Source organism: Oryx dammah, unplaced genomic scaffold, assembly GCF_014754425.2.
Source record: "Oryx dammah isolate SB20612 unplaced genomic scaffold, SCBI_Odam_1.1 HiC_scaffold_27, whole genome shotgun sequence".
Lineage (NCBI taxonomy): Eukaryota > Metazoa > Chordata > Mammalia > Artiodactyla > Bovidae > Oryx > Oryx dammah.
In genome coordinates this window covers 8417976-8443688 of record NW_024070211.1, presented here as the reverse complement: position 1 = coordinate 8443688, position 25713 = coordinate 8417976, and the positions used below count along the sequence as shown (strand labels likewise).

The window sequence follows — 25713 nt, the reverse complement described above, 5'->3', positions numbered from 1 at the left end:
ACTTGTTTAGGGACCACACAGCTGTCTCTGCAGGAAACTGAGCTCATAAATCAAAGCTCTGTCCCCAGAAGAAGTACTGTTTGCCCTCTCCACCAACTCCTTCCTTTCCCCCCTTTCCAGGTCATTCACCCTGACAGGACAGGCAGCATGGGTCAGTCACATAAAGACACGAATGTCTCCCAACTTAAATGAGGCCCACACTGAGCAGGTGAAGCTGTTCCAGTACATCCAGTTAACCACAACTTTGGAAATAAGGAAATGAGGCTGCCTCAGGTTTCACTGTGATTACTACAATTGCTTACCGGGCACAAGTATCAAAAATAAGTAACAGCCTGATGACCTGTCTGCTAGGTGAAACCGTATTACAGAGTACCTTAGGTCTCTGCTCCCTAAGCTGTCCTTTTCATTAAAGAACAAAAAGAGACAGGAAAGGAAATCTAGAGGATTTCACTGGCCACTCAGGGAAATGGGAAAGTGAATTCTTGAAGCCCCTCAAGCATAAAGCTAGGGGTGCCATGAACTAGTATTTTTAATAAGGTCCTTAAAGGATGTGGTCAGATATGACAGTTTGTATCAAAAGTCTTCAAAATGTTTGTATCTGCTGATACAGCATCCCATTCCCAAACTGGAGATACACACAAAGATTTGTGTAAGAGTGTGTTTGCTGCAACAGTATTTATACTAAGAAAAAATCAGTATTCAACAGAAAATTGACTAAATAAATTGGCTAAATAAATATTCAACAGAAAATTGACTAAATAAATTGTACATTCATGTCTGACTGACACACAACTATTAAAAAACCACTGAGGAAGAATATTCAATGACATGGGAGAATACTCATGACAGAATCAGTGGGAAAACATAATTATAAAACAGTATACATAGCATATGAGCTCCGTTTTGTGAAAAGAATAAGTATGTATGCAAAAGAAAAAAGACTGAGAGGATGTATATGTAAGAGAGTGGCCATCTCTACTCTCAAAGTTGGAAGTATCAACATTTGTAACTTATTTTTAATATTTTAATTATTATTTTCTGATTGAGAGAAAAGTTTTGGGTTTTTTTTTTTAAAAGAGGAGGCTGTTTATTTGCTCTGCATGGTTTTTCAACATTCACTGTTACTCTCAGATTTGCCCACATCACAGGCCAGTTTCAGAATAATCTGAAAGCCTTAGGGAAAACCCAACTGTTTTACTTCTTAAACTTTTTAGGTCATTCCAAAAAAGAGGAACTTAACTTTCTGAAGTAGAAAACGCCTCAGTTCCTAAATCTACATCAACTATTACTTCCCATCCATCAGTCCCTATCAAAGAAACAGTTTGTCTAAGTCCAGATTCAAATCTAGCTGATCTGTGAAATCTGTGAATAACCAGTCTCATGTCCCCTGTTTTGGTGTCTGCTCCAAGAATATGGCAGAAAAACACCCTGATGTGGAAGAAGTCACCATCCTTAGGCATAGGAGGCCTCTATACTGTAATATTGGAGGAACACCTCTGATAGCTCAGCTGGTAAAGAATCCTCCTGCAGTGCAGGAGACCCTGGTTCAGTTCCTGGGTCGGGAAGATCCCCTGGGGAAGGGACAGGCTACCCACCCCAGTGTTCTTGGGCCTCCCTGGTGGCTCAGCTGGTAAAGAATCCGCCCGCAATGTGGGAGACCTGGGTTCGATCCCTGGGTTGGGAAGATCCCCTGGAGAAGGGCAAGGCTACCCATTCCAGTATTCTGGCCTAGAGAATTCCATGGACTGTATAGTCCATGGGGTCGCAAAGAGTCAGACATGACTGAGCGACTTGCACAGAGACTCAAACTACCCTTCTGATCACAAGACTGCTCCCTTTCCTGCTAGGTGGCCTGAAAGCTCCTTGGTCAGGTGTCGAGGACTGCAGCAAAACAGGGAGCAGTCTTTTGACTCTGGAGGGGTGCCGTCAACAGGTGCGTGTTTTCCAGGAGCACAAGGAACTCAAGGATAGGAGAAGGTAAAAAACCCATTAATACATGGCAGATCAGCTCGTGGGACTGCCAGACAGCCCCTAATTAAAAGTCCTTTCTACAGAAGTCCAGTCTTGATTGATGTCATCAGTGGGGGATGGAACAAAATACAAGAATCATAGGAAGGGTCAGGTGCACAGGTTATAAACCAGTGAACCAATCTGGCCCATAAACATGTTTTGTTTGACCTTCTTCTACATGAAGTAAAAAAAAAATATTTAACTATGAGATTTCACATAAAGATATCTACTTTTGGCACCTCTTCTAAATATCAGAATATTCAGCAACATTGGGCCTACAATCCCCCAGAGCAACAACTGGCTGTCCTGTCTGGAAGGACATGTGCTTTCAAACTCCTGGGTGCCAGACACAGTGCTGATTATGAATGGTTCCAACCCTGGCCCCCAGCTCATGCCTATGCCCTGCCTCGTTCCTAAATGTGTCTGAGTCTGCTCTACCCTCTCTAGAGTCAGGGGAGAGGAAGGACAAGGGCCCGTCTCAGTTCGCTGCACTGTATTTCTATTTCAAATCTGCTTCAACACTCTGCCAAGAAAGGAGAAAGGCACCTGAGAGCAGGGAGCTGTCATTCTTCTCACAAAAAAGAAACTAAGACTTGTTTTAATTCTGAGAGTCCCGGCTGGCTAGCAGAAAGGTTTCAGAGATCCCCGAGAGATTTGCACAGACTGAAGTATACGCACACTGGCTGTCAAAGTATTCAAACAGCTAGTTTCTAAATGAGAGCGTGAGTAACATATAAAGACCACAGTTCCTTTTCGTTGGAGTTCCTCCCCTTCAGGGAATCCACCCCTAATCCTTAGCTGGTAATCTCAATTCATTATGTGCCAATGGGGCATACTGACTCAGAATTTAACACAAAATTTTATAGCAGTTCCTTCTGAATTCTAGGGAGCAAACTTTCTAATTGTCTAATCAGAAATTCCTATTGTTGGAATAAAATCTCAGGACTCAACATAAAAGTGTTTCTAATGTGGACTCACCCCATCAAATAATTTATGTGTTATTTCATAATGTTATCTATGCAACACAGATAATTATTTCCTTTGATCACCGGGATATGGAGACACTAAGTAAACCACTGGCTCAAATCCATTAATGCCTAGCTTCTAAAGTGCTGAGTGGTTTCCAAGCTGTAAAACAGGCCTGCCGGAGTTTAGAATTATCATGCTTCTGTGACTGCTTTTATCTCCCAGAATATTATAGTTTTAGATCACTGCAATGGTTACAATAGATTCAAACTGTATTATGAACTAACATAATAAACAAAGCTAACCCAGTAAAACCTACAGGTGCCGTAAACACTATGAGCAAAGGCAGAAAAGGAAACCAGTCACGCTTGACAACACGTGGGCTCAGAAACAATGCTGGACTAATATAAATCAGAAACGTGTTTCCACAGAGACACTAAACTTACTAAATATTAATAGAAACACACTCCACTACTTATTGTTCCCACTTAATTATTTCCAAATAAAATTTAGTAATAGCTCTCTTCAAGAAAATTAGAGATACCAAGGGAACATTTCATGCAAAGATGGGCTCGATAAAGGACAGAAATGGTATGGACCTAACAGAAGCAGAAGATATTAAGAAGAGGTGGCAAGAATACACAGAAGAACTGTACAAAAAAGATTTTCGTGACCAAGATAATCACGAAGGTGTGATCACTCACCTAGAGCCAGACATCCTGGAATGTGAAGTCAAGTGGGCCTTAGAAAGCATCACTACGAACAAAGCTAGTGGAGGTGATGGAATTCCACTGAGCTATTTCAAATCCTGAAAGATGATGCTGTGAAAGTGCTGCACTCAATATGCCAGCAAATTTGGAAAACTCAGCAGTGGCCACAGGACTGGAAAAGGTCAGTTTTCATTCCAATCCCAAAGAAAGGCAATGCCAAAGAATGCTCAAACTACCGCACAATTGTACTCATCTCACACGCAAGTAAAGTAATGCTCAAAATTCTCCAAGCCAGGCTTTAGCAATATGTGAACTGTGAACTTCCAGATGTTTAAGCTGGTTTTAGAAAAGGCAGAGGAACCAAAGATCAAATTGCCAACATCCGCTGGATCATGGAAAAAGCAAGAGAGTTCCAGAAAAACATCTATTTCTGTTTTATTCACTATGCTAAAGCCTTTGACTGTGTGGATCACAATAAACTGTGGAAAATTCTGAAAGAGATGGGAATACCAGACCACCTGACCTGCCTCTTGAGAAACCTATATGCAGGTCAGGAAGCAACAGTTAGAACTGGACATGGAACAACAGACTGGTTCCAAATAGGAAAAGGAGTGCGTCAAGGCTGTATATTGTCACCCTGCTTATTTAACTTCTATGCAGAGTACATCATGAGAAATGCTGGGCTGGAAGAAGCACAAGGTGGAATCAAGATTGCTGGGAGAAATCTCAATAACCTCAGATATGCAGATGACACCACCCTTATGGCAGAAAGTGAAGAGGAACTCAAAAGCCTCTTGATGAAAGTGAAAGAGGAGAGTGAAAAAGTTGGCTGAAAGCTCAACATTCAGAAAACGAAGATCATGGCATCTGGTCCCATCACTTCATGGGAAATAGATGGGGAAACAGGGGAAACAGTGTCAGACTTTATTTTGGGGGGCTCCAAAATCACTGCAGATGGTGATTGCAGCCATGAAATTAAAAGACGCTTATTCCTTGGAAGGAAAGTTATGACCAATCTAAATAGCATATTGAAAAGCAGAGACATTACTTTGCCAACAAAGGTCCGTCTAGTCAAGGCTATGGTTTTTCCATTAGTCATGTATGGATGTGAGAGTTGGAATGTGAAGAAAGCTGAGTGCTGAAGAATTGATACTTTTGAACTGTGGTGTTACAGAAGACTCTTGAGAGGACCCTGGACTGCAAGGAGGTCCAAACCAGTCCATCCTAAAGGAGATCAGCCCTGGGTGTTCTTTGGAAGGAATGAGGCTAAAGCTGAAACTCCAGTACTTTGGCCACCTCATGCGAAGAGCTGACTTATTGGAAAAGACTCTAATGCTGGGAGGGATTGGGGGCAGGAGGAGAAGGGGACGACGAGGATGAGATGGCTGGATGGCATCACCGACTCGATGGACGTGAGTTTAGGTGGACTCCGGGAGTTGGTGATGGACAGGGAGGCCTGGCATGCTGCAATTCACGGGGTCGCAAAGAGTCGGACACGACTGAGCGACTGAACTGAACTGAACTAAAGTAATAGCTACATACAAGATATTTAATCTAATCTAACTAGAACCTCTAAGTGTCTAGTTAAAATCTTCTTTCTGAAATGTCACGTATTTTACTAATTTTACCTCTAGGCTGGAAATGATACTGTTACGAATAAATGATCAAATGCACCTGTAGAAATGGAAAGCCCTACTTTGGCAGCCATCACTAACGGGAACAGTGTCAGGCACGTCACTGGGCAGCACAGGTTGTCAGCGCAGGCAACAGGCAGCACACGGACAGAGAGTATCGAGGGTAAAGGCCAAAGCCCCAATCACTGTCTCCCAAGATCAGATTTTCTTTCACAAACTATTCCTGACACAGAGCAAAATGTATTCAAATGAAATGTATTCAGAAGAAAACAAGCCAATGTACCACTTTCTCTCTGGCACCTGAGACGATATACAGGGCAGTCAACACATTTTCTAACCAAGGGGATTTCCTTGGAGGGAAGGTTCTGGAACAGAAATGTGGGATCTGAGTTCTCTCTCTCTAGCTACCCCACTCCAGTACTCTTGCCTGGAAAATCCCATGGACAGAGGAGCCTTGTAGGCTGCAGTCCACGGGGTCGCTAAGAGTCGGACACGACTGAGCGACTTCACTTTGACTTTTCACTTTCATGCATTGGAGAAGGAAATGGCAACCCACTCCCGTGTTCTTGCCTAGAGAATCCCAGGGATGGGGGAGCCTGGTGGGCTGCCATCTATGGGGTAGCACAGAGTCGGACATGACTGAAGTGACTTAGCAGCAGCAGCTACCACAAAGACAAAGAGAACGGCTAGGACTAAGCGGGAAGAGAGAAGGCAAGAGCCACCAGTAAAGTGGAATAAGACAAGGCAAACAGCCTTTCTCTGCGTTCTTGGCTGACATGTGGTTTGTGCCTAGATTCCCTGGCCCTGCAGCATAATCAACCCACTGCCAGAAAAAATGGCTTTTCGACAACTGTCCCTTGGAGTTTTCTTCCCTTGCCTGTGTAACTTCCAGAAATTCCTCAATCTCCTGCACAGCAAGGAAGGGGGCTTAAGAGTGGAAACTCTTTTCATTTTTTAGAAATAAAGTCAATAAGAACTTACTCAAGAACAAACAGCTTGACACTAGACAGCAGGTCTCTGGCTGGGTCTAACGTAACACTGAGGTATCCCACCTTCAGAGCCTTTGAGTTACACAGCACTGGCACTGCACTGCAGTCACTGAGGCCCGCCTTTCTTCTCTTGGCCGCCTACCTATTATTTTTCCTGGACAAAGGGTAACATTTGTTCAACAAGTATTTACTGAGCATCTACCGTGTGCCAATCACCGTATATCATGGCAAAGGAAAAAAGGGGAAAACAAGAACAAAGGTGGTCCCTGGCCTCACTGAGCTTCAGTTCAGTTCAGTCGCTCAGTCGTGTCCGACTCTTTTCGACTCCATGAAGCGCAGCATGCCACGCCTCCCTGTCCATCAGCAACTTCCAGAGTTACCGAAATTCATGTCCGTTGAGTCAGTGATGCCATCCAACCATCCATCTCATTCTCTGTCATCCCCTTCTCCTCCAGCCCTCAATCTTTCCCAGCATCAGGGTCTTTTCAAATGAGTCAGCTCTTCCCATCAGGTGGCCAAAGTATTGGAGTTTCAGCTTCAGCATCAGTCCTTCCAATGAACACCCAGGACTGATCTCCTTTAGGATGGACTGGTTGGATCTCCTTACAGTCCAAGGGATTCTCAAGAGTCTTCTCCAACATCGCAGTTCAAAAGTATCAATTCCTCAGCTCTCAGCTTTCTTTATAGTCCAACTCTCACATCCATGCATGACTACTGGAAAAACCAGAACCTTGACTAGACGGACCTTTGTTGGCAAAGTAATGTCTCTGCTTTTTAATATGCTGTCTAGGTTGGTCATAACTTTCCTTCCAAGGAGTAAGCATCTTTTAATCTCATTGAGCTTATATTCTATTATGTGCATAATAAGCCTGTGTAAAAATTCAAAGTATGTAGAAACAGACAATGTAGAAAGTAAACATCTACTATACTCAACTATAATTGACCATTTGGTATAAACTATTTCAAATAATCTTCTGCATATGTAAAGAATAATACTTACCCATATTTTGTAATGGGGTCATACTATCTGATCAGTTTTTCTACTTCCTCCCCTTTAACAATCCATCTTGAGGTCTTTCCATTACATTCTCTTTAAGATACGTTTCCACCTTTCAGGGCTTCCCTTGTAGCTCAGCTGGTAAAGAATCCGCCTGCAATGCAGGAGACCTGGTTCGATCTCTGGATTGGGAAGATCCCCTGGAGAAGGGAAAGGCTACCCACTCCAGTATTCTGGCCTGATGAATTCCAAGGACTGTATAGTCCATGGGGTCACAAAGAGTCGGAAACAGCTGAGCGACTTTCACTTTTCCACCTTTCAAGAGAATCCTTTGTAACATTCCCCACTTTAACTATTGTGATCCCCCATGTAGGACTCTTTAGGGACTTGAGAGAAGGCTGGAAAAGTCCACATAAGGCCGCCTTCCCTCGGGTACCTACCCCAGTGAATGCACAAAGGCTCTACCTCTGGAACTGACTGCACTGTCTTGTTTCCTCCCCAGAGTTGGGTCTCAGCTTTGGAGTCTATCCTTGCTTTGTGCCTACAATCTCTAAGATGACAAAACAGAGGCTTCTTGGACTCTCTCTTTATTATGCTCTTTCTTCACAGCTATTCACACCAAAATCATACTGAATCCACTGATAATTAAAAATCAGTATCTAAAAATATGGCCCTTTCCTTTCAGTGGATATCTAACTTTAAATTGTCTGTAGATGTCTTAAAATGGGGCTTCCCAGGTGGCCTACGGGTAAAGAATCGCCTGCCAATGCAGGAGACTCAGGAGATATGGATTCCATCTCGGGGTCAGAAGATCCCCTGGAGAAGGAAATGGCAACCTGCTCCAGTATTCTTGCTTGGCGGGCTGCATTCCATGGATTTGCAAAGTTGTACACAACTGAGTGCGTGCGCACATCTTAAAATGTGGGGAAATGAAAAATTGGAAGTAGTGTAAATTGTCTGTTGTTTGTCCCCAAGCAGCAAGACCACACTAAGGAGTCTTCTATAAGGCAGGGGTTACACAACAATTTAAAACACTGGTATCTGGAGACAAGACTAAGTTCAGAAGTACAAACACTGAGAACTGCTTAGTCAAACCACCTGGGCCATCTGTGCCACCAGCCAAGTCCCATCAAGGAAGAAAGTTGGCTGTTCTTAGCTTTTGCTATCTTTGTCCCTCATAAGAAAAACATAAAATCACAAAACATAAACATAAGATTTATAATGGCTAGAAAGTGGAATGAAGGCCAGTGACATTCTGCTCGCCTACCAGCTTCAATTAGAAAGAGATGAGTCACCAATACTCATATCACAGCCTACTAACACACAATACTAATCAATATAGTCACTGATGGACCAGGACATTATAAAGCCTGTTTATCAACTATGCTGTCATCAATCTATATGCTCCCAAAATATTTCCCTAAGACCCAGAAGTGGTAATATAAGTTAGTTCCTGGTATGAATGTAAATTAAACACTCCTCTGTGTAAGTGAATGGGTTAGAATTTCTTAGAGAGCTCCTCTACCCCTTCACACCCCTACCCTCCCCCTCCCCCGCCACCCCACCGCCACACCTTTGCTGAGGCAGGGCTACCATACTTGCTTAACGATTACTGGAAAAGTCCTAATAAACGTTCTCTACCTTTCCCCCAAGGCTCTTAAGTCTCCAACTATGCAGAACTGTATGAACAAACTAAGTTATAACATTTTGGTGTGCCTGAAATAGCCAAATGAATTTAGAAAAGAAGAAAAAAAGAGTGACTATTCAATAAATTACAGCATTCCCCAGATTTTCCATTTTCCCCTGAAGAAAAGCTACCCCCACTTCTGCCCTCAGAACCTAACACGATGGCCATGCCCATGCCTTAGACTTTTCAAGCAGTCACGGTGGTCTTTCCCCAGGGTTGAGGTTTACATCCCTTATCTTAAGTTCCCCAATTCGAGGCTCTCGGGTCTGCTCTGTCAACGTAGGCCTATCCCAGGTTTATTCCTAAAGAGCAAATTCCCTGCTAGGGGGCTCCAGGGTGTCTGAACTAGACTAACTCCCACGGAGTCCTAATGAGAGCTGCATTCTTAGAGATCCTATAAATTTTCAGGGGTACCAGCGGATGGCCACCGTCTGTTCAGAAATAAATATACCCCTCTGTCTTTGGCAAGAGCATGAATTTTTAAAACTCTTAAAACAGCATCTCTCTAGAAGAAAGGAAAACTAAACAAATTCTAAAATTCTAAGCATTTCTTCTATACATTTTAGCCAAAAGAGGACAAAATTTAGCTCTGGTGCCAATCCTTGTGCCAACTTTACATGTATATATATTTGAAACAAACAAAAACACAAGAATTTGTAAAAAAATTAAAAAACCAGAACAATAAAGCAGGTTGATATAACTTTTTTTTTTTTTGATATAACTTTTTTTTGAGCAGCACATTACTAACAGCAAAGGCAGAAATCATGAAACTTTGGTTCTGGTCCTTGTAACTGTCCCTCCAGCTGGTTACTGCTAACTCACTTCAGTCATGTCTGACTCTGTGCGACCCCATAGACGGCAGTCCACCTGGCTCCTCCGTCCCTGGGATTCTCCAGGCAAGAACACTGGAGTGGGTTGCCATGTCCTTCTCCAATGCATGAAAGTGAAAAGTGAAAGTGAAGTTGCTCAATTGTGTCCTACTCTTAGTGACCCCATGGACTGCAGCCTTCCAGGCTCCTCTGTCCATGGGATTTTCCAGGCAAGAGTACTGGAGTGGGGTGCCATTGCCTTCTCCAAGCTGGTTACTAGGACTAGTCATTTAATCTTCCAGGACTTGTTTACTTCACTGATGAAATGACAGGGCTGGGGAGGCTGGTCTAAATATCTCTGCAACATCTAAATTCTACTCAGTTTCATTAAATGCATCCCTTCTAGGCAAAGTGTGGATACTTTTCCTTTATGACTCTTCACACCAAACATTATTCAACTACGTTAAAGAGTTGATATCTTACTAAGAGTAAGCATGAGAAACAAGAAAGATTAATCTGTCTTGAACACAAAAACAAAGAAAGAAAAAGTGGGATGGAAATAAAACAAAGAGACTTCTACTTCAACATTTCTACAGAATATGCATCACTTTACATTTTGGACCCAGTTTTCAATTCTCTCCCTTAACCAGGAAACTGAAAACAAGTAACAAATGCCAAACAAGAAACCCCACAGTCTTGGGCTGTGTTTGAGAGGAAGCATTGTGCCAAGTACAAACAAAAGTGCTGGCTCTTCTGCTTGTGGGCCCTGAAACTACAGGAAAGCAGCTCAGGTGTTACACCCTGACCTACTAGACCTCAGACAGATCACGGAATGATCACACAGACCTCCACGGAATATGCCACATCAAGTGAAAACCAGGGTTAGGCTAGGTTGGGAAAATGATTTCAATATAATTTAGGTGAAAAATCAGGACGAAAAAAACTACACAAATGCTATGGCCACATCTATATAAATTCAGTTGATGAAAATACAACAAAAATTTAAGTGATTTGTGTCATATATCTCCTTTTTTCCACCTAAATTTTCTATAATTTTTTGCACACTTAAAATATTTAAAAACTGACCACTGGAGGAAAAAATTGAGCAAACCTCAGTCTAATTTACATGATTCCTTTTTAATCTGCCAGCACGTAGTTAAAATAACTGATCTTCCTCATTGCTTTTTTGTTTATATATAGAATTTTTTCCATGTCAAAATTAAAAATATTTTTGGCTACCAACATTATAAGTCTGTTTCTAAATAACTTGGGTAAAGAATTCAGAAATCAAGCTGGCAGAAATTGGGTCATTTTGTAAGATACTTATTTCTCCGATCAAAAGACGCCTCAGCAAGTTCCCAAACTTCCCCTGGTAAGTGCCCTACAAGCAATGCTCACTGCCGAGTCCCTCACCTTCCCCACCTGACCAATCCACCAGCATGCTTTCAGTTGCTGGCTAGGAAGACCTTCGGCTTTGCAGGCAAGAGAGTTTCTGTCACAACTACTCAACTCTGCACCACAAACCAGCCACAGACACTACACAAATGGATGAGTGTGGCTACGTTTCAATAAAACTTACTTTACGAAAACAGGCAGGGGGCCAGCTTTGGCCTGTGTGCAGTCATTTGTCAGTCTGTGGTATACAGCACACTAGAGAACATCCTTGGAGTTTGGAGAGACAATGAAAAGACCCGAAGGACTGCTTGCTCCTTCACAGGGAAGGACCATCAGATCTTACTTTGACAGCCATACCAATCTTTAAGACTTCTCTTTGAAAGTGGTATATTAGTGAATTCCCCCTGCAAAGACAATGACTTGGCTCCTCAAATACAGCAGTTTCCAACCATGATACTGAGACACACAGAGCTATGTGGAATGTGCTGCATTTACTAACACAACAACGCTGGTTTTCAAGTGATTTTTTAAAAATTTATAAAAGGGACAATCAGTCTTATCCCTCTTATCCCTCTAGCCAGCCTGGACCTGTACACAGCCCTGGATGTACCTGGAAGAGTGAAGAACTCATGTACAAACTGTTGAAGAGACTTCAAGCCCAGCCTTTTCCATCTGAAGATAACAAATCCACTCTCTGGCTAAAGCTCAAACATGTCAGGTTTGGATCCGTTAAGAGTCTTAATATTCATCAAAACATATATGAAGTCAAGCAAGATATATTTTCCTTTCATAAACTTTTCACTGTTATCACAGAAAAACTTGAAAATGCATGAAAGATGAAATAAAAACTAAAAGGCCCAATACTATCAAGGAGAAATTACTATTATCATTTTGGCTCCTTTCTCGTCAAATCCTTTCTCTGTGTATATCAGAAAAGCAAAATGCTTTCAGTAAGATTCCTCTCTACTTTCTTCATGAAATATTATAAGCACTATCCTATATTATTAACTGTCTCAAAATGATTTTTAATGTCTGTATTAAAAATCCATCAAATAGATGGACTATAAGTATTTAAGTTTCTCACCTATTGTTGGATATTTACATCATCTATTTTTTATAATATTACATGAAAAGTTGAAAATAATCCCATGGAAGCTTATGAAACTATTTAATATTTTATATTTACATATTTGACAGCAGGTATACTTGGAGGAATTGGGGGCAGGAGGAGAAGGGGACGATAGAGGATGAGATGGCTGGAAGGCATCACTGACTCGATGGACGAGTTTGAGTGAACTCCGGGAGTTGGTGATGGACAGGGAGGCCTGGTGTGCTGTGATTCAAACGGTCGCAAAGAATTGGACACGACTCAGCGACTGAACTGAACTGATTCCCTAAAACAGAGTAATACTCTGGAGCCCTTCAGATCAAGGCACATCAGAATAGACATCAGTGGCCACAGGGAGAGGTGTACACCCCAGGAGCGGCTCAGGAGCACTGGACCCACGACTAGAAAACAGGCCATCTGAGTCCTTGAAATTCTTTACTGAAGGCAGATGAGGTAGCAGAGATAACCGACATGACACGTGGGGCCCAAGTGAGATGGTATCACAGAACTGAGCCTTGATTGCTCTCTCTGTAACATCCAACAGAGGAAAATTGTTTTGACTTGACTGCTATTATTAAAATTGTGCAGGAGAGAGGATGTTAAAAAGCTGGTGGCAGATGTTTCATTTATAGTATATAGTAAATTTGTGAGATATTCACTTTGACATAGAAGGTCAACTAATTGGTCTTTAAATGAAAGACAGCTATCTGCTGAGTGTTTTCTCCTCAGGGCACGATGAGGCAGAATGTCAAAAAAAAACACGTGTAAATGTCAGCCTGGTAACAGCAGCAGCATGGTATGTTTCCAATAGTGGCCAAGGGTTATGAAACCTCTAGAGCCTTAAGGAGTAGAATCCACCTGTATTTCCCTTTATCTAGCTGACAATCAGAAAACTAAAACAAATTATTAATCTAATTCATATGATTTATAATACTAGAAACTCTCCCTCATAAATGATCTGCTCTGAAACACGCCAAACAGGAACATGAGATAACTCAGAGGAGAGAGGGGTCACAGCGGCCTCTTCAGCTATGTGCTTTTTGAAAGGTCCATGAAATAATGCCGTTTACAATAATATGGATGGATATAGAGATTATTATACTAAGTGAAGTCAGAGAAAGACAAATACCATTTCATTTATATGTGGAATCTAAAATATGGCAAAATGAAAAAGACACATAGACACAGAAAACAAAGTTACAGTAATCAAAGAGGAAAGGGGGTAGGGGGATAAATTAGGAGCTTGGGATTAGCAGACACCAACTACTACACATAAAATAGATAAACAACAAAGTTTTACTGTATAGCACAGAGGACTATATTCAATATCCTATAATAAACCATAATGGAAAAGAATATGAAAAAGAATGCAGAGATATATGTATAACTAAATCACTTAGCTGTATACCAGAACCTAACACAATACTGTAAATCAATTACACTCCAATTTTAAAAAATACTAAAGAGAGAAAAAAATATATAAAAGCTCCACTTCAGATCTCAGTTTCCAAATTGAAAGATATGAAGTACAAGCCTCTTGAGAGTCCCTTGGACTGCAAGGGGATCGAACCAGTCAATACTAAAGGAATCAGTCCTGAATATTCATTGGAAGGAGTGAGGCTGAAGCTTCAACACTCTGGCCACCTGATGCAAAAAACTGACTCATTAGAAAAGACCCTGATGCTGGGAAAGATTGAGGGCAGGAGGAGAAGGAGATGACAGAGGGTGAGGTGGATGGATGGCATCACCAACTCGATGGACATGAGTTTGAGCAAGCTCCAGGAGTTGGTGATGGACGGGGAAGCCTGGCTTGTTGCAGTCCATGGGGTAGCAAAGAGTCGGACACAACTAAGCAACTGAACTGACTGACTGATGAAGTAAAGGAACGTATGTGTATTTTATAAAATATATAAAACACAGCAAAATTAAGTCTGAGCCAATCAAGGTAATACAACAATGTTCATCTTTAACTTAAACATGGGAAAAGGAACACTTCAATTAAAATCTGTATCTAACACTGAACAGTTGACCCTCGAACAATATGCAGATTAAGCCCAGTATAATTTATAGTTGGCCCTCCATATCCATGGCTCCTCCACATCCACAAACCCAACCAACTAGGGGCTATGTAGTACTGCTGTATTTACTACTGAAAAACACGTATAAGTGTTCCCACGCAGTTCAAACCCGTGTTATTCAAGGATTAACTGCATTTACCTACGGAATTTTTAGAAAGAAGACAAAGATTTGCATGAACAGGCCACAAACTCTTCTTTTCGTGTCTATGCCACATGATCTTTGGATATGCAAATTGAAAAAAGACTAAAGATACGCCTCTCAAAACCACGAGAAAAATCAAGTCATGTGTAAATTTGTCAAATGTGGGAAGTAACCACTATCACCTCACACTGAGCACACTGGGAAGAGCTTTAGTCAGTGCTTCTGGATGGTGCGGGCGACCAACAGACCCGTGGGAAAGAAACACTCAATGCCCAACACCACAGAGTTAACTGTCACAGAATCTGATCACAAACAACCCCTGCAGCCTACTCAGAAATACGCTTCTCAAGACCCAAGTCAAGCTCCTGGCAAGTGTTAAGGACACAGCACACACACTTACCTTACCAGTGCGTCCGGTTTGCTTAGCTGGTTATTAGGAATACAGTTTTCCATTAAGTCCTTGTGTGCACCTGGGCTCTTGCTAGTGCATTTCTGCTTCTTCTCATTTTTACTAGATGAGGAAGGGATGCTCCCATTTGTGGCGCTGTGACTTCGAGGTGAGGAGTTCACAACGCCACTGGCATTTTTGTAGTTTTTTGAGGAAGCAGTGCAGGAGTCCTCTTTCAAGAGATTTTCTGTACTTCCCACAAGATCATTATTTAATCTTTTACTATTGATATGGTTTTCCATATACTCAATTTCTTGTATTTTAGAGTCTACAGGTTGTAGAATATTGTTGTTATTTATTCCAAGGTTGTGTTTTTTGGCATCTTTTTCTTTTTCTTTCCCTTTTTCTCGGTATTCTATCTCTGGCAAAGTTGTAGAGAGTTTTTTGTTGGCTGGGATACCTCCATTGTGGTGTATGAGGATTGAGGAATCCATATCAGGTAATCCTTTGGCTGCTACAATACCAAAAACAAACCAACAAGCAAAAAAAAACCCACACTGGAATATTTAGTTGTAAAAAACAAAATGGATTGATTCAACAAACAGTGTCATCTACACTTAGAAGCGCATTACATTAAGCTGCCAACTCATTCAGAAGCAAGAACCACACCTCATTATGCTAACTTTAAGAAGCAAAGCCAAATAAATTTGAGAAGCTGCACATTTAGAATATCACCATCATTTCAACACACCACGTCATTAAAGTTCTGACCTTGAAAAGAATATGAGGATTTTACAATTAAGTCATACCTCATTTATCAGTCTAATCAAACTTGTCTATCACTGGGGTGACAGGACATAGGCAGATCATAATCTTAAAGGCCACATTTAAAAAGATGCTTGGATTAAACAAATTTAGTAACTTTACTGAGAAGATAGATTAAATGAAACAAACAGGTGTGATGTTAGCATACAGGGCACCTATCCTTTGTCTTGCCTCTATTGTTAAAGTAATAAGAAGTCTGTTATCATTTACTAGGCCACTTTACAATGAATTTTCTGTATAGGTCTACATATTCAAACTCGACAAAGTGTACTTGAAGAGATAATTTTGCACCACACCAGAGAACAAGATTTTGTCATGTATCAACTAAAAACAAAAACCAAAGAAAACTAGTATTGCTGTCTGTTCACAGGTTACATATTCATGAAAGAGGCTGTATTAGAAAAGGTCATTCTAAGATCCATGTTGCATTATACAAACCATTTAAAATAAGACCTAGCCATGTTTGCTCTATTCAGAAGAATTCTGATTTGTAAAACAATTCTGTGTTTACATCTCTATCTGGCTTATACTTGGCTTGCTACAATTACAAATGCACATAGTTGCATATACTATTGTCACTGAGAATAAATATTTTAAAATCTTCATAACAAATAAAATATTAAAATAGAAAATAAACTGTAAAAGGAAATGAAATGTTTTAAAAATAAACATATTTATAAGCACATGGTCTTAAGACACTAGGCAGAAAACATCATACATATTCTGTATTTCATGAGCAAGTAAAGCAACAGTCCTAAAGAGGAACACCAGAAAACACAAAAAGCCATGGTAATTTCCCAAAGCCCTAGCAACTGTTCTGAAAAAGTACTACTGACAAACTAATAACTAACCTATTCAGCCAATAGCTTTAGAGTAAAGACCTACCTTCCTCGGCCTCTTTTTCTTGCTTCTGTAGCATCTGTTGCTCTGGAGGGAGGGCTTGTTGAAGAAGCTGCATGTAAAATTCGTTCTCTTTTTGCACTTCTTTTTGCTTCCTCAACCGCATTTTGTAGCTTACATAACTTTTGAAGCCAAAGCCCAAAGTCACCACTGGGTATCCAATACTAGAAAGAAGACAATTCTGCTAGTAAATGTAAGTTAAGAAAACAAGCAACACATGCATCAGGCGCAGGAGGACCCTGTGACCGATTCGTCCTTACAGATGATGGTAACAGCTGAGCATCCAGTAAACACAACTAAATATGTCTGCTGTGGAAATCAGGCAGCTAGCATGCAGAACAAACCCCTGCGGAACAGCAGAACGGTTGGACCATAAGAAGCTGCCCATTGGGCCCTGGCAATCTTCAAATACACTCAAGAAGTTACCACAGAGATTGTTGGATGCAGTGGCTAAAGTCTTTGATTAACATGGAACCTGCCTCATGCATAGTTAGGACTTAGGGATCTGTATATTTTTAAGAACTAAAAAGGTAGAGATTTTATGACTGATCATAAGTAAACATTGCAAGCATTAAAATCAAACACATCATTTGGTTTTCAATACTAGAAGGCAGGGTCAAATTCAGGTGACTCATCTTCTTGCTGCCTGAGAAATGCCTGTCACCAGCTATTCCTGGAAAATTAGTTCATAAACACTCTATCAAACATAAATTAAGAATCATTTAACCAAGTATCTGATATTATCAGAGCCAACATTTGGTTTGCACCAACAAATTAAACCAGCTGTACTTACAACTCTAATCCCTGGGACAAAAAGTTGAAATATTTTCATTCAAGCCATCAGTCTAATATTGTTTCAAAGCCTCTGAAAACACTGCCAAAACTTTTCTCAAGCTTCATTAATGCTGTTATTTAGTTGCTAAGTCATGTCCGACTCTTTTGAGACCCCACAAACTATATAGCCTGCCAGGCTCCTCTGTCCATGGGATTTCCCAAGCAAGAATCCGGGAGTGGGTTGCCATTTTCTTCTCCAGAGGATATTCCCAACCCAGAGATCGGACCTGCGTCTCCTGCGTCTCCTGCATTGCAAGAGGGTTCTTCACGGCCACCGGGGAAGTCTCATTAACATTAAAACTTATAATTTATCAATTATAATTAGTCTAAATGTGATCACACCACAAATTTATAGTGACAAGTTTATTGACCAAGTCTATTTAATTCACTTGTTTGTGAAGATTTTAAACATATTGGTAACTATTTTTTGGTTGTTGATTCCTATTTGTTTTGGTTTCTGCCATAAATATTAGCAAAAATTGGTGTATTTAAAAGAAACATACATTAAGTGGTGATTTCTACAATAGATATAAACAAAATCAAGCTTATTTTAAAAAATGTTTCGGGACTTCCCTGGTGGTCCAGTGGTTAAGAATCTGCCTGCCGATGCAGGGGATGCAGGTTCAATCCCTGGCCCAGGATGATCCCACGTGCCGTGGAACAACTAAGCCTGTGTGCCTAGAAGCCCTGCTCCACAATGAGAAGCCCTCACGCCCCAACTAGAGAAAGCCCACGTGCGGCAACAAAGACCCAGCAAGACCAAAAATAAACAAAAAAAATTAAAAAAAAAAAAAAAAATAATAATAATAATAAAAAATGTTTCATGGTTTAGGTTAAAAATAATAGTCCTTAAAAATTATTAATAATATTATCTTGCTTTTGTAAACATGCAAAGGAAATTTTAAAATCATTTAATCTCCATGAAATAGTCATATATTTCATCAAGGCTTTTTGGAATCATTATCTAATTACAATAAAAACAGATAACAAGTATCAGACACCTATGTACATGGACCTAATTAAACACTTTACATTTATCACCTCATTTCATCTTTCCCATGACACCCCATGAGACAGCTCCCCAATATAAATGTAAGAGAACTAAGGCTTAGAGAGAGTGACATGTCCAAAGCACAAAGCTGTTTGGGGCACAGCTGGGATTCAAACACTCATGTCCCTGACTAGAGGGCTCATGTTCTTTACCACACCATGTTATGCTGTCTTCTGAATTTATATAATATCTCTAAGAAAAAATTTACAATTAAATTTACCATTCTACACTGAAAACACTTAACTGGATTACAGATTAAGAATATACATAATACTCACCAGTGAGCAGCAAATGGGCGACAAAGGTCTACATGAAAATTTTTGAGATCTTTAAATCTAATTGCTGCTTCAATATAAACAAAGAGTATCCACAGGGATACTGTGGGCAAACACACTCCCCTTTCTGTGGGAAAGCAGCAGAGAGACAAGCATCAATGACACATTAACTAATATAACAGATGGGTTGTTTGGGAGACTGGTTCAACTACAGTAACTTTCATTTAAGACTCTGAACTAATTAAAAAGCAATTTGATCCAAACTGAAAGCTTTCATATGACAAAACATGCTATGGAATCATAGACAAAAATAAAAACTAGTATTCTGGCAGAAAATATTTACAACATATGTAAAACAAAGAAATCATAGCCCTAGCATACAAAGACCTCCTACAAATCAATAAAAAAGGCAACTGAAGAAAAAAATTTGGAAGTTATAAAAGAAAAAATGTGTATGTGTGTGTGCGCGCGCGCTCAGTGACTCAGTTATAGACAGTTAAAAAACATGTGAAAAGATGTCAACTTCTCTACTGATTAGGGAGATAAAAATTTTTAAATGAGACTCAATTATTTTAACCTATCGGATAAAGCCAAAATTTTAAAGATGGGTAATAGTACAGGGAAGACGTGTGACTGGCTTCCCTCTCATTTCTCAGCAAGAATATAAATTGGGGTAACTTTCTTATAAGGCAATTTGGCAGTATAATGAAAAATACTTATACCTTTGACCCAGAAATTCCAATTCCAGGAATGTACCCTATAGACATATAAAAGAGCCCTGGGATCAATGTATAAGAATGTTCAATGTATTATTTGCAATAGCAAAAACTAGAATTTAGAATTAACTTAAGTGCCTATCAATAGGAACTGCTGAATTATAATAAATCTATATAATGAAATATGATGCAACTTTTCAAAAGGATGAAGATCTGTATTATCATAGAATGATATGTAAAAAAAAAAACCCAATTTTTAAAGAATGAATTACAGCACTAAGACATGTTTCTGACATTTAAGTATTATTCAAAAAAGTTTTTTTTTCTTAACTACAAGCTCATATTCCTTTTGTAATTAAAAGCAATTTTCAACAGAGGAAAAAGCAATTTGCAATAGAATAAACAAGACTCAAATAATCAGATAATTTTCACTGGGTTTTAGAATCAAAGTCTGTAGGCTAGGTCCATCCGTGTCAGGACATGACTAATAATGGGATATTTTATGAAGATGGAACACAAAGACATGAGACCTATAACTCTGGAAAGATCCCCTTTGAGAGTGTATAAAGCAAGCCAGTTACAGAAGAGACAAATGGAGGGAAAACTCAGTGACCTGAAGAACTAGATGGCTTTTTTCTAAGACTCTTTGGAATGGATGAAACAAAAGAAAAATTACAGAAAAATTAGTCCCAAAGATTAGTCCCACTTAGTCCAACTTCCTCATTTTATGGAAGAGTAAAGTGGGGCCCAGAGTTTATAGAAACTGTGTCCAAATTCACAGAAACAAAACTGAATCTGCTTCTAAGGAGAATTCAAGTCCCCACAGACCTAGTCCATAAGATAAGACAGGCAAAGTCCTGTGAAGACAGCTAGTGGTTTCAACCATTCTTACAGATTTAATAAACCAAAAAAAGGGTATTTTTGCAAGGTAGGAAAACAAAAGTCAATCCTTAGGATTATCCATTTTCAAATTCATTTTAAAATACATTAAAAATTTTACATTCTGTAAATATCTAATTTCTATATTAATTTCTAAAGTTATCATAAACAAAATAAGCATATTACAGGAAAAACAGAAAAATTTGGACAGATTACTCATATTTCTACATCTAAATAAATAAAACCACACTGAAAATATTTTTGAACTAGTTTAATAGTTATGTTGTACATACAGTTTTATATCCTGTTTTCTCCCTCTTAACAACAAGGAAAAAATTAATGACATATTTTCATGCTCTTGTGGCAATATACATAGTTTCATCAACCATTCCTAACATTCTTTTTTAAAATGTTAAATTTTAACAATGAAAGAGAAATTAATCCCAACCTATAAAAACTGCACTCATATTTACCAGGCCTAATAAGAACACAGGGTTTGTTCTGTTTGCTCACTAACCACTCCAAATTAAAACGCACATCATAACTTAGGTATTCCAACATGCATTTCTGAGCCTAGAGCTAAAGAGAGACCAATATCATTTATTATATTAGCTTCCTTGCTGCCTTGTGGGTCACACACTGAATTCCAATAGGTTCTAATAATAGTTACATGAGTAGCTTTTTCTCAACTAATAAGACACTATTAAAGCAACTTAGAAAATCATTATAGTTCATCAGAGTCACAGATTATTTGAGCTGCAAGGTTCCCTTAATTATTATTTAGATCACTCCACCCTCATATGACAGAAAAGAAGCTGAGACCTAGAGAGAATAAGTGTAAATGGCAACTCACTCGAAACTGAGGCCCAGGACAAGAAAATACAAGTAAAACCTGGTATATAGAAAAATCACTTTAACTAGAGGAAAGCAGACTAAGCAAGAAGCATGCTAGCTTATAAATTCAGTCAGATACGAGAGAGTGCTAAAGATGGAGAAAACCATGCTCACAGCAGATACTTTAAAACTACAGCTGAGTCGTGTCTCCTAACATGGGACAACATCATCCTTCTAGCATTTAGAGAAGGGGATGAATGCTGCTCCAGACAGCTTTTATTAGCTGGTACTCTTTCAGTGGTCAAAATGCTACAGGTTACAGCTGGGCCTAGGAATCAAGTTTCATGCCGCTTTTGCAGACAAGTGCGACATCCTCACATGTCTGTGAGCCAGTCCTCACATCCCCATGTGTCCTATGCACAGGCTTTGTAGTGGATTGGTGTTATTAAAACAGCTTATCTCATCTTAGTTTGTAATAGCATAAGAATAGCTCTAAGAAGGGAGGTGACTATGTAGTTCCACTCAAGCCAGAACACACCTGAAATGTACACTGTGGTTTAGAGAGCCACTAAGAACTAGGGAGACCAAAATGGTGAAAGTGCTTAAAATAACATACAAGCAAAAGCTGATGAGATCAGAGATGCTTTGTCTACAGAAAAGAACATGAGAGGGTATGACTGTGTGTTTTAGTCTAAAGAAATGTTAACATGGATGGAACAGTACACCTATTCAGTGTGGCTCTAACACAGGGGTCCAATGTTTGGATTAGAGGGATGGTCTGTAAGCCTGCTGAAACTGAAAAAAAATATATTCTCTATATTCCCATATATTTTTCTGGAGAAAGCACTTTATCAACTCAAAGTGATCAGTGCACCCCAAGACAGTCAAGATATCCTGGGTCAAAAGCCTAAGAAGGAAAATTCTGGCTCAGTACGAGGAAGAATTTTCTATTTCAATTGCCCCAAAACAACACTAGTAAGTTCCTTGTCACTGTAGATTTTCAATCAGAGATTAAAACACCATGTGCCAGCAATGCTGTGGGGATTCTTATACTAAGTAAGGGTTCAACTAAATGACTTCTGACATTCCTTTCAATGCTGAAGCTGCAGGAACATTTTTCTTATTTGGCACATGGCTGTCTTCAAGTCTACCTAAATAATAATTGCTTCAATTTTTAAAAAAATATGGATACTTCATAATGAGAGTTGGTAATTGAAATGCCTACAATCAAAATATCAAATCATAAAGGCTTAAACTTTTAATAAAAAAGAAATACATTTTAAAGGTATACTATAATCTATTATGAAAAGGGATCTTAAAAATGTCCACATTAAACTCAATTCTAAATAATTTATTCAAGGAAATCACATTTTAGAAGTTTGAATCTAAGATTTCAATCCATCTAAGAAACCATTAAGACTTACCTGTGTGCCATACATATTGAACCCACACATATGTACTAGCAGCAAAAAAAAGCCATTGAATGGGTATAAATAGCAGACATATTATATTTGACGTGAATGCTACACAAACAAAAAATACTGAGAAGGCCTAAAGGGAAAGACAAAATAAAAAGCACATATTAGAACTTGTTCATTTCAAACAGAGATTATTAAAAGCACGCTGAACAAAATCTCTGAAGCTGCTATGCAATAACTATAGAGCAAGTTACAACAGGAAATTTTAAATATTTAAAATCAACCATATAAAAAGATGTGGTTAATTCAGCATTGAAGAGTAATCCTATTTATGGCCTCAAATCATGAAGAATTGGACCAGAACAAATTGAGGTTGATTCACAGTGAGTTTATTTGGATTCCACAGGTGGGTTACCTAAAAGAAACAGAATTTAACACAGAAAATTCTCCTCTCTAGTCACAAAACATTACTAAATAGCCTCATTCTTAAAGGATAGGCTGTTGGAGCACAGATGAGACACAACTGTGGTTAAGAATAGCACAGATGTCCAACAATGCAGCTTCCTTTGGACACATCATTATCTACTGCTAACAGGACACGAGCCCGAAACCATCTTTTCAAGGCATGGATTTGCTCTGACCAGAGTATCAGGCCTGGGTAGAAGAGTTACAGGTTTAAGATGTGACTGTGGAACACAACAGAACTACAGGTCAATCAAGGGAGCAAGTCCAGGCCTGTGCCCTTGCTCTAATCCAGCAGTTCTCAAAACACGGTCTGGGGATCCCTGGGGATTTCTGAGATCCTTTCAGAAGTCTTCCAAGTAAAATAATTTCATAGTAATACTAAGGCATTATCTCTTTCACACTCATTTACTCAGGAGTATGGTGGTGTCTTCTAGAATACATGACATTGATATTCATTGATTAAAAACATTGATTACATGATACATGATATTGGTAATAACTGAGTTTAGAAGTAGATATGAAAATCAGCTGTCTTCTATTAAGCCAAACATTAGAGAGGTTTTCAAAAATGTAGTCAATCTTTTAATTTCTCTTTTGTTTTAGAAAATACAGTTAGGTTTTCATTTTAAAATTTAATGTGTATTAACATGTAATGGGTTTATTATAGTTATTTTAAGTGTTTTAAGTATTAAATTTTCATTTTAAATTTTATTTTAAATAAAATTTTAAATTTTTATTTAAATTAAATAAGCATCAAAATTTTTCCTAGACTTAATTTCTACTATAGTAAATATGGATAAATGTAACCCACACAAATAAAAGCCTTCTGGAGTCCTCAATAGCTCTTAAGAGTGTAAAGTGTCTTGAGCACAAAAAGTTTGAGAACCACTGTTCTAACTCTAACCCACTCCCTAAGCCAGAGGCTTCAGAGGTACTTCAGAGGAGGGCTGGGTAGGTAATTACTGCTTCCCCTGCTACTCTGCCTCTCCCTCCTGAAAGCCTCCCTCCCTCCCCTTCTTTTCACTGGAATGGGCAAGGAGGAGGGAGTGTAATGATCTGATCAGTGGATTTAGACAAAGTGGCCTGAAAGGGCAGTTTCAGCCCACAGACCCTATTAGCTCAATACAGTCACCTAAGTATTGCTAATAAAATCTGTTTTGAACAGTTTCACCAGCAGTTATTGAAGACTTTCTTAGAACGGTAATTAAATCCTTTATACTTGAAAAACATGTATTAAAAAACATACCAGTCCCTGGTATCTGAAGGAATCATAGACGCTTCTGATGAAAAGCCAAAATGGCCATAGGTACTCAAATCTGAATTCTAGGACAAAATCTGCCAGGAGGACAAGTGCCCACACCACCAGGAACTTCAGGTATAAGAATGTACTGCAAAATATAAAAATAAAGAATTCAAGGTCATTGGTGAAGAACTAGAAAATGAAAATGCACTACTTTATTTAAAAGAGAAAAAATATCTTCCTATACTATGAAAACAATGGAGATAAAAGACAAAAGGAGATGCTGCCCTGGCCCATGTAAATTTTAAAAGCTCTGGTGTTCATTCTGAGACCCACAACTATCAAAATAAGATGATGACCCAAAATGCTTAATTCCATTTAAGATGGAAAAAGCTCATTTAAATTTCACCACTATTTTAAAATGTGCTAAGTGTCTGACTTCAAAATATTGCAACACTCTCAAAATTACAGCTTTCAAGCTGTTCGTCATTAGAAGAAATGTCATGGTTGAGCAGCTTCAAATTTGCTGTTTCCCCACCCCTCTACATCTGTTTGAAGTCTTTGAAATTCTTGATGCGCATCCCTACATGCTTGAAGAATTCTGTATTTTCCCCCCTCTTTCTCCTCTTGCCTCTCTCTATAGTATTCATCTGCATTAACCAAACAAAAACCAAATAACTTCCCCAAATAGACAGACATTAACTTAGGGAGTAGATGCCAATCACTACTAAAGGCTATGAGGGTATCAAAATGCACATTAAAGGAAAAACCACGAAGGACCCCAGCACTGCCCGCGGTGAGATACTGATGTGTCCTCCCACTTCCCTTTGGACTTTTGTGAAGTAGGAACACACTCTGATAAGCCAATCAGAACACCTATGTAACCACTGTAGAATCTCAAAGCAAAGTAAGGGCTTGGATTAAAAAAAACAAAAACACTTTTGATATAATCTAAAATCCCATTCTTTGAATTCATTAGTTGTATTAAAGATAATGAAGCTTTCAAACTATGCCTATTAAAAAGTCTCTAAGGTCTTTAGTCTGGTCAGTTCTAGAGCAGGTTAAATATAGGTATTTAAGAAAAAGATTTTCCAAGATATTCAGGTCGGAAATGCCTAAATTCACTTTGACTTGGGCTATAGCTTTGCATGGTGTTCTGCAACAGAAACATTCCAACACTGCTGTGATTAAATCAGCTGTTTGAATATACACCACCAATAATAAATCAAGACTTCTAATAAATAATTTTAAAATATATTAAAATAAGGTACATAAAGACTTATATTCTTGGGGGTAAAATTAATAAAGCAGGATCCAGCATAGAGGCTTCTTTCGATGCCCTATAAAGCCACACAGGTAAAGA

At 39.1% G+C, this 25713-nt stretch overlaps 1 protein-coding gene across 2 annotated transcripts in view; it reads right to left on the bottom strand.

Moving 5' to 3' along the window:
- MACO1 (macoilin 1) overlaps nucleotides 1–25713 on the bottom strand; it is a 68027-nt gene that overhangs the window by 28261 nt on the left and 14053 nt on the right. Inside the window, exons 2-6 of one of the 2 annotated variants that reach the window (XM_040229599.1) lie at nucleotides 24357–24498; nucleotides 22652–22778; nucleotides 18802–18925; nucleotides 16624–16802; nucleotides 14926–15427 (exon numbers count right to left, since the gene is read on the bottom strand). In XM_040229599.1, coding sequence (XP_040085533.1) covers nucleotides 14926–15427; nucleotides 16624–16802; nucleotides 18802–18925; nucleotides 22652–22778; nucleotides 24357–24498 — 1074 coding nt within the window. The remainder of the gene's footprint in view (nucleotides 1–14925; nucleotides 15428–16623; nucleotides 16803–18801; nucleotides 18926–22651; nucleotides 22779–24356; nucleotides 24499–25713) is intronic. The other variant, XM_040229601.1, reaches the window with a different exon arrangement.